The 15,606-nt window shown below is 40.1% G+C and overlaps 1 protein-coding gene across 4 annotated transcripts in view; it reads left to right on the top strand.

Moving 5' to 3' along the window:
* The window catches only part of LOC125380047, a 44,353-nt gene extending 29,517 nt beyond the window's left edge, over positions 1 to 14,836 (top strand). For 3 of the 4 annotated variants that reach the window (XM_048396142.1, XM_048396140.1, XM_048396143.1), the window contains exon 2: positions 12,434 to 14,836. In XM_048396142.1, the coding sequence (XP_048252099.1) occupies positions 12,512 to 14,041 (1,530 nt within the window). In that variant the 5' untranslated portion in view covers positions 12,434 to 12,511 and the 3' untranslated portion in view covers positions 14,042 to 14,836. Of the gene's footprint in view, positions 1 to 9,219; positions 9,292 to 12,433 lie in introns of those variants that run through there. The other variant, XM_048396141.1, reaches the window with a different exon arrangement.
* The last annotated feature ends 770 nt before the right edge of the window (positions 14,837 to 15,606 follow it).

Genomic DNA, 15,606 nt, shown 5'->3' with positions numbered 1-15,606 from the left:
GTGTTTATAAGTCTACAGTTAGATTCTCTACACCTCTTCTGGTAGTTTTGTATGTATTTATATGCGTACAGGTATATTCTCTACACATCTTCTGGTAGTTTGGTATGTGTTTATATGCGTACAGGTATATTCTCTACACATATTCTGGTAGTTTGGTATGTGTTTATATGCGTACAGGTATATTCTCTACACCTCTTCTGGTAGTTTTGTATGTGTTTATATGCGTACAGGTATATTCTCTACACATATTCTGGTAGTTTTGTATGTATTCATATGCGTACAGGTATATTCTCTACACATATTCTGGTAGTTTGGTATGTGTTTATATGCGTACAGGTATATTCTCTACACATATTCTGGTAGTTTGGTATGTGTTTATATGCGTACAGGTAGATCACTATACATCTTCTGGTAGTTTTGTATGTATTTATATGCGTACAGGTATATTCTCTACACATATTCTGGTAGTTTTGTATGTATTTATATGCGTACAGGTATATTCTCTACACATATTCTGGTAGTTTGGTATGTGTTTATATGCGTACAGGTATATTCTCTACACATATTCTGGTAGTTTGGTATGTGTTTATATGCGTACAGGTATATTCTCTACACATATTCTGGTAGTTTTGTATGTGTTTATATGCGTACAGGTATATTCTCTACACATATTCTGGTAGTTTTGTATGTATTCATATGCGTACAGGTATATTCTCTACACCTCTTCTGGTAGTTTGCTATGTGTTTATATGCGTACAGGTATATTCTCTACACATATTCTGGTAGTTTGCTATGTGTTTATATGCGTACAGGTAGATCACTATACATCTTCTGGTAGTTTTGTATGTGTTTATATGGGTACAGGTATATTCTCTTCACATCTGGTAGTTTGGTATGTGTTTATATGCGTACAGGTATATTCTCTACACATCTTCTGGTAGTTTTGTATGTGTTTATATGGGTACAGGTATATTCTCTACACATCGGGTAGTTTGGTATGTGTTTATATGCGTACAGGTATATTCTCTACACATCTTCTGGTAGTTTTGTATGTGTTTATATGGGTACAGGTATATTCTCTACACATCTTCTGGTAGTTTTGTGTGTGTTTATATGGGTACAGGTATATTCTCTACACATCTTCTGGTAGTTTGGTATGTGTTTATATGCGTACAGGTATATTCTCTACACATATTCTGGTAGTTTGCTATGTGTTTATATGCGTACAGGTAGATCACTATACATCTTCTGGTAGTTTTGTATGTGTTTATATGGGTACAGGTATATTCTCTTCACATCTGGTAGTTTGGTATGTGTTTATATGCGTACAGGTATATTCTCTACACATCTTCTGGTAGTTTTGTATGTGTTTATATGGGTACAGGTATATTCTCTACACATCGGGTAGTTTGGTATGTGTTTATATGCGTACAGGTATATTCTCTACACATCTTCTGGTAGTTTTGTATGTGTTTATATGCGTACAGGTATATTCTCTACACATCTTCTGGTAGTTTTGTGTGTGTTTATATGGGTACAGGTATATTCTCTACACATATTCTGGTAGTTTGGTATGTGTTTATATGCGTACAGGTATATTCTCTACACATATTCTGGTAGTTTTGTATGTGTTTATATGCGTACAAGTATATTCTCTACACCTCTTCTGGTAGTTTTGTATGTGTTTATATGCGTACAGGTATATTCTCTACACATCTGGTAGTTTGGTATGTGTTTATATGCCTACAATTAGATTCTCTACACATATTCTGGTAGTTTTGTATGTGTTTATATGCGTACAAGTATATTCTCTACACCTCTTCTGGTAGCTTGGTATGTGTTTATATGTCTGCGGGTAGATCACTACACATCTATCTGGCAGTTTTGTGTGTATGAATAAGACCGGCTCCGTGTTGCGTGTAGTGGTAGAGCGTCTGCCTCTAGAGCTGAAAGTCGGGCTTCGATCCTCGGCCGCGTCATACCACGAGACGTTAAAAGATTGTGCTTGTTCTTACTCTGCAAGGTGCTCAGCATTTATGGACTAAAACAAGAACTGATCGGCTTGGAGACAGTATACTGTGTCTGAGTGGGGTATTTATGTTAAACTGCGGCATGGTATCTCAGTGATCTAGCACGCAAGCACGCACGCACGCACGCACGCACGCACGCACGCACTCACACGTGCATGCACGTCGCTATATAAGGGTAATTATCTTGAACGCGACGTTAAACCCAATTTCACCTCACCTCACCTGTATTTCTTTAAATGCTACATATAGATTCTTACGCATCTGTCTGGTAGTTCTGTTTGTGTTTATATGTGTGGGAGTAGATTCTCACCCGTCTTTCTCGTAGTTTTGTAAGGACTTATACATTTGTGGGTAGATTCCCTGCATATCTATCCAATTGTTATCTGAGGACTTATGTGTGGGGGGATAGATTGCCTGTGTATCTATCCAGTTGTTCTCTAAGGACTTATGTGTGGGGGGATAGATTGCCTGCATATCTATCCAGTTGTTCTCTGAGGACTTATGTGTGGGGGGATAGATTGCCTGTGTATCTATCCAGTTGTTCTCTAAGGACTTATGTGTGGGGGGATAGATTCCCTTGCACATCTATCTCGTAGCTCTGTATTGCTATATCTATGTGAAGAGAATCCGTTTTTCTATCCAGTAGTTCTGTAAGGATGTATATGTGCGTAATTCTGTACATTTAGTAGATCTGCGTGTATTTATATGTGTAGGTAGACTCTCTCTGACTACACGTCCCTCTAGTAGGTATGTATGACTTTTATATGTGAGGTCAGACAGTCGGTTAATCAAAAATTATGACTAAATTATTGACATGGTATATCCTTAAAATATAGTATGTAAAGATAATTTTTTTTGATATACATGCCTGTTATCTTGACTATGTTAATAATGAATGAATGCAGATGTGCGTTTTTTTCTAGTTCTTTTAGCATGACGCGATATGCCCCCGCATACATGGGCGAAAAAATAGAGTCTCTAAATTTGGATAGGAATTATATCAACTCCCGCATGTCCTTGCAGTTTTACTGTGTGCACACGGGGGGTTTTCGTTTATACCTCAATAAATGATATATGAATGTAGTGCTTCTTTACAACATAAGGGATTTATGGATTTGAACTTCTTTACGTTGAGGAACACAACGTTGAGGAGTATATACTTACTACTATGAAGTAGAGAACATACGTATGAAGTAGAGAACACACGTACGTACGCACGCACGCACGCACGCACGCACGCACGCACGCACGCACGCACGCACGTATGTATCTACCTGTAAGATTGGTTTGGTTTGTTTGTTGTTTAACGCGGCACTCAGCAATATTCCAGCTATATGACGGCGGTCTGTAAATAATCGAGTCTGGACCAGACAATCCAGTGATTTATATCATGAGCATCGATCCACGCAATTGGGATGTATCAACCAAGACAGCGAGCCTGACCACCCGATCCCGTTAGTCGCCTTTTACGACAAGCATAGTCGCCTTTTACGGTAAGCATGGGTTGATGAAGACCTATTCTACCCCGGATCTTCAGTTAATTAGCGCTGATGGGTGATAATGGTGGAAACCTTTGTTATCTTATTACTTTCGTTGTTCTTACAGGTACATATATATGCTCTTTGCTTCATGGCATATATCCACTTGATGAAGGATTACGTATATACTCCAAACGTTGTGTTCATGGGGCGAGACCTGCATGCTTGTCCGTGTATACGTATAGAGTTGGACGGTGACTTCTTGCAGTACTTGCAGTGCATATGCGAAGGCTTAAGTAATTGATGACATCTCTGCAACGACTGTGTCGTCAGAAAGAGTGTGATAATACACTGATGCTATTCCGGTGAGCGGCGGACGTCTGTTGCTAGCATTTGAACTTTTATGCACCTTTATTGAACATAACAGTATCCCGAGGAGAAGATAATCTACAACAATATTGGGAAGCCTTAGGATAATTTTATGAACATGTACTTATCAATGAAGGTAGCTGAATCTTGAATAGTTATTCTTGAACGGGGTCACCAGGTTACCGGTACTCAGCTTTGGCAGCAACACACAAGACATGGCTACAGTAGGTGTAGATTACCAAGGATATCTCGCTTCTGACGCTTTCTAAAACGCCAGGAATTTTAATGTTGTATTTGGTAGACTTCCATGGCGATAATGTTCCATTGTGATGCTATAACTAGTCCCACTGTTTCAGGGTGTTGGTAATTGGACATTTGATCTGATGACAGATGACAAGCAACTTCACCTGTCCACATAAACATCATTATTGATACGATTCAAATTATATTTTTATAGCATTTTTCACCTAAATACACATCAGTGGTCCATATTTGTTTTTGTACATATTCCAACGACTCAGTGCGATTTTATCAACACATGACGTGTGATACCCACTGCATTTGAATTCCACCAGACCTGTGAAGATCCGGGGTAGAATAGGTCTTCAGCAACCCTTGCTTGCCGTAAAAGGCGACTATGCTTGTCGTAAGAGGCGTCCAACGGGATCGGGTGGTCAGGCTCGCTGACTTGGTTGACGCACGTCATCGTATCCCAATTGCGTCGATCGATGCTCATGATATCAATCACTGGATTGTCTGGTCTAGACTCGATTATTTACAGACCGCCTACATATAGCTGGAATATTGCTGAACGCGGCGTTAAACAACGAACAAACAAACAAATGAAGTCCAGCTGCACATATTCTTGCACTTTACCGTTGTTTCAGAATGAGTACGATCAATGCTCACTGTTTCTTGTAGGTAGTTGATCCGCGGCAGTACACCCTTGTTCACCCAGTGTCATACGTAAGCATGAAAACCCGTAAAACTTTGACATCTTTTAATTCATTGAAACTATCTCACAGGATCAGTTACATGTTTTAAATAACCATGAACAAGTTCATCGAATGAAAGGTAGTCTAGTGGTTGAAACGCTTGTTCGTCAAGTCGAAGGCCCGGGTTCGATAATCTTCTCAGGTAAACGTGGCCCCTTTTTGGGCAATATTTCTAAAAACGTCGTAAAACCCAACTCGCTCTTCGAATAAAAAACCATTTAAGTCGAACTGTAGAAACCCCTCGGAACGACGTGGTCGTATATCGCATCAATCAATCTCGCTCTGCATGCACACCCATCATCCCAAACTATACAGTTCTTCGGCCCAAACATGTAGCCTTCTGTGTCTCGATGCATCCGGAATTAGTTTCAAACATATCATTCTGCATGTAGATTGAGAAACTACAGGGGAAATGTCAAACTTCACATTAATTTCTGACATAGTGACTAATACACAGCATGAAATTGTATACGGCCTATTAAACTGTCGGGCGTCATGTACTTGATAAGCCTACACTACACAAACTGTTTTCTGTATCACACCAAATACTAGTATCACATTAACAAATAAAATTGTATGCGTGTAATATGCTTCATCACATGCACATACTTAAACGCGTTGACAGTGCACCCCCCCCCCCCCCCCCCCCTCACACACACACACACACACACACACACACACACACACACACACACACACTGCAAAAAAAGCAAAAGTGGAAATGAAGTAGTGTGGACATTTTCTACACTGAAAACACAGAAAGCCATATGTTTCTCACCCTTTGTAAGACTGATTTGAGTTTGTCGCTCGGAGAGCTCTTTAGCTGAGGGTTTCCATAGGCCTGTTGTGCAGGGCGATTTGACCTAAACCTGCGTGAAAATGGGACATGAAAAAAACGATCGACTTATACTCTCTATCTCGTCTGAATAGATAACAAAGCCGCTTTTCGTCTGTCTCGAGACGTTTCCAGTCGTTTGAAAGGTCATTGTAACTGTTCACTAGACAGACTCTATGCTTTATCTTACCAAGTCGGCCAGGTAGACATGCTGAATATTGTTTAACATAGAATTCAATTCTGATATTGGCTATCGCCAGCGGAATTAGCCTGAGGTAACTGTGGATGTGGATGCAAATGCGTATGGGTATGCGTATGCGTATGCGTATGTGTATGCGTATGTGTATGCGTATGCGTATGCGTATGTGTATAACTCATATTTAATATACAAATTTCCTAAATGTTGTTTTCTTAATATCAGCAAGGTTTAAGTGTTTTTATATCACATGTACATCAGGTACATTCAGTAGACGTTGATTATATTACAGGGGTTGAGGTTATTTTTCTGTACATTTAGGTAAAAGTGGAATATATTCTAAGCAAACTGGGTTGTATCCTTAAAACATTTTACAAAAACAAAACGCTCGGAACATAATTCGCAATTACAGCAATTTACATTTTGTGGTGGACAAGAAAGAAAACGAAAATTGCTATAGGAAGTTTATCCGTTTAGTTTACTTAAAGGATTAAGCGAATTATAATGTATTGTAGGAGTATTAAGGTGTAATGGAGACCCGGGCATTAGCTGGGTGTATTAGATGATGTTTAATTTATTGAAGGTATTGAAGTGACAATTGTTAGTTTGCTGTCATTGGAACAACATTGGGAAAAATGTTAAACGAATTGTATTGTATTGTTATAAAATCAAACGTGAAAGACTTTGTGTTAAGAATGAAGGCATGTTAAAGACATTTTCAAATTGACCCGACCATCATGTCCATGTTTTATAAAACATTTATTTTAAGTGATCTGAATTGTAACTTCACTAGCTGGTTCGGAAACCGGCCAGTCCCAACTAAAACAAACTCATCAAAATCTGTACCACGGCGAGTAAAATCATTGGCGTCTCTAGAGGACATCGGCAGTATTTACGAGAAGCAAATACTTAAATAAGCAAATAAAATATCAAGCGATAGTTTCGCATGTATTTCATTCGGAGTATCAACTTCTTCCTTGTGACTACCGACTGCGATTCCCGATGTTGAGAACAAACAGGGCCGGAATTCATTCATACCAGCTGGTATCAGGTTTTAGAATAAGTTTTGTGATAAACAATCGTTAAGCATTTACTCGCCAGTGCCACATTTAATGTTAATTACGATTGTGATGTTCGTGTTCATTTAATGTGTGTTTATCAATAGGCTGAGACCTTGTGCTAGTGTAATCCAAATTTCCTTCGGGATAATAAAGTGTTATTCCATACTAAAAAGAGGACTATATAGCCAAAATCCCATGTTTGGGATTACTATTGAGTGTTAATATATGCATGGAATTACAATTATAGCGACTCACAATGAGTGCTTGTGCACCTTCGTGTCCCAACAACCCACAGCAAGTTAACACCTCGGCCACACGAACTATCAAATATTCAGGTTTATTATATATCAATAATGTCAATACACTTGGCGACCACACCAGGACTACGTAACTTCAGTTTGTCACGCTGGTATTGCCATTTTGACATGTACGATTGCATTTTGATCGTGTATGTAAATGTTAGACAGATGCACACACTGGAAATAGTTTCGAGTGAAATTGTCCGGTATTTATCCGGACTTTTATTTGTTACAAATTATTATTTCCTTTCCGTCGATTTTACAAAGGACAACATATCATAAATTCCAAAAGGAATACTCGCATATTCGCATTCATGTCTACCCGTCCAGCCCACTACCTCAACACACTCAACGTTTACTGTGTTACATCTATACTTTAGATTTCACATGTGTTCGAAAAAAATAGGACTACGGAGGGGAGGGGAGGACTGCTATATTTGGAATTAATGATATATTATAGCTCAGTTTCATGAAACATGCGACCAGTTCATCAGAGGCTAGATGTAGTCTTACTCAGATTAATTCAACTAATATTTACTCACCCAGGCAAGAAATAAATGCATTCATTCTCAACGTGGCATTATGTATGGCTGCAGAGTCCATGCTTTGCAGAGATCCTCTCCTCTTAATTCACATGTCAAAATATGGATACCCCTGCGAGTTGTGGGGAGAGTGTTAGTTATAAAATATATCCTTCCCCTTAAACAACTAACAAAACATACAGATAAGACAGAAATCAAGGTGTACATAAGCGGAGAAATAAAATAGATTGCTGATACAATTCTAAGATAACCAATTGTATGTAGGAGACGTGACCAAAAATGAATTGTCTGAACCGTAGGTTGCTTTAGGGTTGTGCCACGTCGATAACAGTATCTTTAACGGGTATTTATTACATGTATTAAAGTTATGTTAAAAGTTGTAAACTTCCTAATTGTATACATTCCTTGGGTGTCGTGGGTGACATGGCGGCGTTTGCCCTGGTCAGGTGAATGAAACACTTGATAAGAAGGGGTGGATCACTGGGAATCCCTGCAATGGCACACGTGCGTCATGAGTGAAGAACGGGATGTAAGGCTTCACAATCCACTATACTTATATTACAGCTTATATAAATAAAGGTGAACAACTATTAACAGAATAGGCCTGTTACCGAGAGTCACGGAAAACACTACACTCAATATTGTCGATGGCTTGGATTCAGAGATACAGCGCTATAGCTAGTGCAACCTGGATAGATAGATAGATAGATAGACCGGAACAACTACGTGTGTTGAAATATTACACCTCCAGCAAATAGTCGTCAAAGATAAAAAAATTTGTCATGGCATGTACATTTTCATGTGTTTGTGACGGCTGCCCCCGGAGGCCAACGTTTGGCGAACACTTGGTATCATTATTAGATACTGATTCACATATGCTTATGATGTAGTTGAAATGATACAATGGACTCTGTATATATTGTGTATGATTTTGCAGCTTTTATTTTAAGGACCAACACTAGACAATACTTTGTATTGTCCAATATTTCCAAGGTTTTCCTCCCACCCTGCCTGTACCTTCTTCCCACATCCAGTCGGTGGGGCAGAAGCACTTCCCTTATATCCTTAAGTACAGACACTTGGAAGAACTGCATTTCTTGAAGGACATGCTAACCCTTTTCACAAACGGTGATGTCATACATTCCTATTATTTTCACCACTATTTTGCCTTTTGTACCCAATGGAATCTGTTCCGCGTATATAGAGACTGACTATGCTGTGGCGTTGGCGTTTTTAATTCATATTTAATGCATGTTCATTACCAAGCTACATTACATGCTCTACAAGCTTTATCGTGCAGGAAAGCATCAGAGCAACGTAAGACAGCATTAAAGCAACAAGGCTTTATTTCCCCTCTGTGACATGTCTGTGAATATGGCCGGGACGGTATAGGCAGGTTGCTATCTATTAGGGGTTATAGCATGTCATCATGACCCAGAGTAAGGGAGGCGTAATGTGGTCGGGGATTTCTGCACAGGCTGTACAGGTATGCCCATGCACATTGTCTCGTCTGTCTGTCGTGCAACTGCATATTCACAACCTGGCTGATTCCTTCGGTTATCCTGTTTATGTATAAAATAACTATATCATGATTACCTGAGGGAGTGACAGAGCAGACTGATGTCACACATGTATAAACTTGCAATGTCTGCCATAGATTATTCCGCCTGGTGCATGTTTATAGATTAGCATAAACTATATTTGATTCAATTTAATTTAAATATCGAATGTTGTGGTGTTTGTATTAAATTCTCTGACACAGGGAAGTAGATAGAGATGGAAAAGATAATTTCTTCAATTTACATTAACGAATCGTTGTAAATGAAGCTTAATAATTTGCGTGTTGCAATGACTCTATTTGAAATCGTCGTGATTGTGAAACTATGTTGTCATTTTATTCATGATTCAGCAAGTATTTGATTAAAATATTACAGCTGAAATGATTTACTCGGGTATCCTCTGAATAAATCATGTTTAACGTGCAATATCTTGGTTTTAATATGTTTGTTTGGTTTATGTGATCAATACACACATCTGGTTGTGTCCCCACTCCCATTAAAATTATTTTCACAGCTGCATTTCGTATCCTACACATATAGGCACCAACTAAAGGTTTTCTCAATTCTAAAAACGAATTTCACCATAATGTTAAACGTCAAATTACAAGAGAACGAGACTGGAAAGCGTACACTGCCATGACAAGATTTCAGATACATAGTAGCTAGAAATGTATGTATACAGATAGTGTGGGCAACATTCCATTTACAGACGATTCACATTAATATTAAGCAAATGTATTTGTTGATCAGACATTGAGGTAGATGACGCCGAAACTCTCCTCTCTCCGATCAACTCAGTTAAAGATTCTTTAGAAATGTATTTTGCATTGGGAAATACTTGACATATACATGTATGTGCTTGCTTGTTTTTCTACTTCTACTCTATCGGCATTTATTAATTACTCACAATTAAACTTTCAACAATGTAAACCAACTAAAATGTTTATTTTGCAAATAATTTGCAATATCTAAAGTATGATTTTATTATTCTATTGAACTGGTAATGTTAAGTATGAACGAAATAAATCATATACGTTTGTGTTATAGATGAAGAAAGGTATGCTTGTGGGCTGCTTTGGTAGACATTTATATATTTAGGAGGTTTACGTGGGTTGAATATTCGACAGCACTTACGCTGCTATTGTTGGGTTTAAGTTTATTTGTAGTATCCCTTGAAATTACCTAGTGAAATCTTTTTCCAATAATATTGGACGGAACTCATGCTCGCTATTTTGTCCTGAGGAGTCTTCAACATGCGCCAGACTTTCGTCCCTCGTGAAGCGAAAACGTTGGTTTTACTGAAAACCTCCGGAGTGACCACTAATTCGGTGTTAAATCTTTTTTTGATGACATAACCAATTTGTTTTAGCCTGTGAAACCGTGTCTCTGTCAGTTCGTCGCATCTACACATTATTCTGTAATTCAAAAACCTGTTGCACGTATATATGCATGGACTGCAGTTGCTACATACAGTGCCTACTGTTGTATTCAGAGTTGCCACTCACAGTCTGGTATGTACCGATAACGAACATTTCTTAAACATGTTTGACAGTTTGGAATGTTTATGCGGTCAGTCAAACGCGTCCTTTGTCTGGGACTGTCACAGATGGCGTTAGACTTAAATTCTGTTATTTATCCCACTCTCCTGTTATTGCAATGACACAGTGTTGTTTATCCCAACACTCCTGTTATTACAGTCACAGTGTTGTTTATTCCACACTCCTGTTGTTGCAGTGGCTGTGTTGTTTATCCCACACTTTGTTGTTGCAGTGACAGTGTTGTTTATCCCATTCTCCTGTTGTTGCAGTGACACGGTCTTGATTATTCCATACTACTGTTGTTGCAGTGACAGTGTTGTTTATCCCACACTTCTGTTGTTGCAGTGACATTTGTTATTTATCCCACACTTCTGTTGTTGCAGTGGCAGTGTTGTTTATCCCACAATCCTTTTCTTGCGAACGAATAGTGTAAAAGCTGTCTGTCCCTAACCCTGCTGTTCTTGGCATACGGTGTTGTTATATCTCTTTATCCCGCTGTTGTTGGCGTGCAATGTTGTATCTCGTCCTCCTGCTGTTGCTGACATACAGTGGTGTATCTCGTCCTCATGCTGTTGCTGGCATACAGTGTTGTATCTCGTCCTCCTGCTGTTGCTGACATACAGTGGTGTATCTCGTCCTCATGCTGTTGCTGGCATACAGTGTTGTATCTCTTCCTCCTGCTGTTGCTGACATACAGTGTTGTATCTCTTCCTCCTGCTGTTGCTGACATACAGTGGTGTATCTCTTCCTCCTGCTGTTACTGACATACAGTGGTGTATCTCTTCCTCCTGCTGTTGCTGACATACAGTGGTGTATCTCTTCCTCCTGCTGTTGCTGACATACAGTGGTGTATCTCTTCCTCCTGCTGTTACTGACATACAGTGGTGTATCTCTTCCTCCTGCTGTTGCTGACATACAGTGGTGTATCTCTTCCTCCTGCTGTTGCTGACATACAATGTTGTATCTCTTCCTCCTGCTGTTGCTGACATACAGTGGGGTATCTCTTTCTCCTGCTGTTGCTGTATCTCGCCTTCCTGTTGTACTTCGTCTTCCTGTTGATGTAGGCACACTGGATTTTACATGTCATACCAGCTGATTTAAGTGCATTTCTATTAGCCTTTGTCAAGATAAGTGCTTGTCATTATACTTGAGTCTGGGTCTCTTATTACAAAGGTCAGAGGTTATAATTCAGTCTTACATGACAATGATCAGTGATAGTGTTTGTCTCTTTGATTACAACGATCAGTGACCGTATTATGTGTATGTGATTACAATAGCCACTGATCATGCAGGTGTCTTTGATTACAATGGTCACTGACTTGTATTCTTGCCTCTGATTACGATGGCTTACGGATGATATGGGGTCTGATTCATATGACGCAGAAATTGGAAATATTTGTTTATTGGCAAATAGAAATGACTGACAATTAGGATGTAAAGTGGGGGTCCAATGCACCAGAAGTATTTCCTTGTTATACCCCTTTGCATAATACATTACAGTCACATTCAAAGTTTGCTTTTTCTGTTCCAGGTGGTGCCAGGGTACTGGGGTTTGAGAGAGGAAGAGTCGCCCCCCTGGAAGAGTAGTCTCCTGGCCACAGAACCTCAGATGCAGACATTTGAGCTTGAGATGGAAGAAGACCAGCCGCTCGATCTCAGCATGAAGCCACGCGAGCTTGTGGAGTCTCCCTCCCATGGGCAGGTGCTCTCTGGGGAGAAACATCACGGACAGGACTCTCCACTGTGCCTCATCAAAGACTGTGGATGTAACAACCATGGTACCCGACAACGATCGGGTGGCGGGAACTCGGTGTATAATGGCGGGAAATATGGCCCCCCTCCATCAAATGGAGATCGCCCTATGTTTTCTGATTCACAAAGTGAAATGACTTTAAAGTCGAGATTTAATGATAGAAACAGTACGTATGAAAGCCAACACATGTGCTATGATCGCGTTGTTGTGCCAAAGCATGACTTGTGTAGGCAGAATGAAGTGGAAGGGGCCTTCCACTATAATCGGGTCACTAACGACGAAGAACGGATGGACATTAACGCCGAACACGTCCCGTTTGAAGGTATTACTCCAGTTGCTCAAAGCAAATTCAAACCTGTGTTTCAGACTTGTGCCAGAACCCATATCGATCACCCCAGTGTTAACTACAGTCTTTCGTCAAAGTATTATGAAAGTCGCGAGCACTGTGCACAGTCGTTCCTTGATCTCAGCAACTTTGGAACAACGCGGGGTAACTTGTGGAAACCTTGTGGAAACATCGAAGAAGGGTGCAGACCTATACGACGACCTTGGCATGGCGACATGAACACATCTTCTCCTTGGGGACGATCCTGTAGAGATTGGAACGGCAGGGACGTGGCAGAGGGACCCAGGATACATTGGAGACCCTTCGTAGACACACCAACCTCCCACGGCCATCCTTCGTCTCCAACCACGGCGCACCAGCCATCCGTCGACACACTCAAATCCACAAGTACTGGGAGTGTGGTTCCTCAACCAACCACAGCAGGTTCGCTCTCAGGAGCCAGCAAATCCACCCAGCCTAATTCAGGAAGGACGGCGCAGATATCCACTGGCGCCTCTTGTTTGCAAACAACAAGGACTGTAGGGCACTCCTTCGCCTCAACTGTTCCACTCATCTCTAAGTCTTCAGTCCCACCCAGATCGAACTCTCACTCTTCTTCTCTCTCGGCTATCTCGAGGAGCTCTGGTTCGCCGATATTGGTCCCTAGAGCCCCGTACACGTCTATTCGTGTGACGCGGAGCCCCAAAACATTCCACAACGAATCGGTTCGGACAATACAAGATCCGGATCTGAGAGAAGCTTCGCTCAGGCGGTCGCATGATGGCAGCAAACGACATTTGTCTGGAAAACAGGAATTGCAGGAAAAGGAAAACATCGATTTGACGGACAGTGGAACAGCAACTTCCGGTGTGGCCACATCCGGGGGCTTGAAGATGCCCGCCCTGGACTATTTGATCTCAAAGGTTCTGGTAGAGCGGATTGATATTCCTTTTAAGCCGTGTAACACGGAGATAAAGAAGATCTATAATGGCGAGAGTAAAGGAAGACTACGCCTTGTCGATCTCATAGAGCTTCAGGTTGAGGAGAGTCTTAAAGCTTAATGACGTTGTTGTGTAGGGACTGTGTTATTTGTTTTCTTTTCGTCTTTTGACCAATGGAGCAGGTTTTTGAGCAGTATTGATGTGTAACTCGGTGATGGCTGATGAGACTCAACCAGGGTGTACTTCTGTATGTGTCTTGCGATGTATGATTGTACATCCGTGATGTGACCGACTTGTATAATGGCAAATGACGTTCTGTAACACTTATAACAAGGAATTGTTGCCTGTGATAGCGACATGTTTCACTGCCCGAAAGGTTCAAATCCTTCCATTTGGGATCATATCTCATGATTATTTGCGTTCGCGCCGTTCACCTTTTGAAGGGAGTTTAGGATTTCTCAATTTTTGATATATGTATCTTGCCATTGAGTGCTTCTTATTAAGGTGACTGTTATACACAGAGAAATATGTCGTATTTATTAATGTAACTTATTATTTTGTTTCAGTTTAGATTGAACGACAGATGTGTGTGTCGTCTGGTTGCTATAAGAACTACTCCTGTGACGTCACTATGACGTCACGGCGATAGACTCGGTGGCGATTGGTTAGTCTCCCGTGTCTTTCATCTATGTACCCAGATCTATTAACAAGATTGAACATGTGATCTGCGAGTCCACCACTCAGTGAGATTTGTGTCGTCAGCAGTGCAATGAAGCATGGAGTGCAATATTTTCATCAAATCTCACTTTTCTATCAAGGTAACTACCGGAGTATTTTAAGGAAACCAATCTGTTTGGTGTTCATGTTTTCAATGGCTATGCTATTAAATGAAAATAAAAGTATTACGTACACAAAGGTCCTCTTACTTTCTCGGTCTAAGTAATCAGTCCTTCAGTTTGCCTACTGTAATAAGTTTGGTCTAAAATGATTGGATTTGACCATGTGTGGTTTTTAAACATACCTTCGCAACTGTCACATCAAATTCAACAGTCACGTCGTTTAAAAGTAACGTGGATACTAGTCCAGACATACACTTGTTAACAGTAAAAACAATAGAATACTACCGGTCACGCATAGATATCGCAAGTATTTCATAACAACGATTAATTCTGTTTCTCAAGATGTATAAAATGTTGCTGCCAAGCTGACTTTCTGTTAAGGACAAAATCAGGGAAATCTATCGTCTGTATTCGATAGCAAGGATTTTTCTTACATGTACAAATGCTGAATTGGTTGATAGCAACGATACGTTAAATTATTTCAGTAACGTTGGGATAAGCACGGTTATTGACAGAATTTCCTAGAAACGATTATTTCGGATGCGCAAAAAGTATGGACAGAATTTCATAGAAATTATTCTTATGTGCACAAATGACGTCATAATTCCAAGGCAACGATACGTCCTGTCATGCTGAAAAAGTCACTATATTTATAACATGGATCATTAATGGTAACTCTCAAGTATTGTTATCTTTTGACCGCAATGATTCTTTCAATTACGCAATAAGGCAGAGACCATCTATTATATTGTCTCTGGCAACAAGGTCATCATGTGATCATGTGATCATGTAATGATTCTTTAAGCGTGATCTATTTTAACCGACTGGTGTAAGGCATTTGTCATA

The sequence above is a fragment of the Haliotis rufescens genome, unplaced genomic scaffold (assembly GCF_023055435.1).
Source record: "Haliotis rufescens isolate VD_foot unplaced genomic scaffold, xgHalRufe1.0.p SCAF_15, whole genome shotgun sequence".
NCBI lineage: Eukaryota > Metazoa > Mollusca > Gastropoda > Lepetellida > Haliotidae > Haliotis > Haliotis rufescens.
Note: the sequence above shows the minus strand (reverse complement) of the source record. Positions and strands in the feature narration are given on the sequence as shown.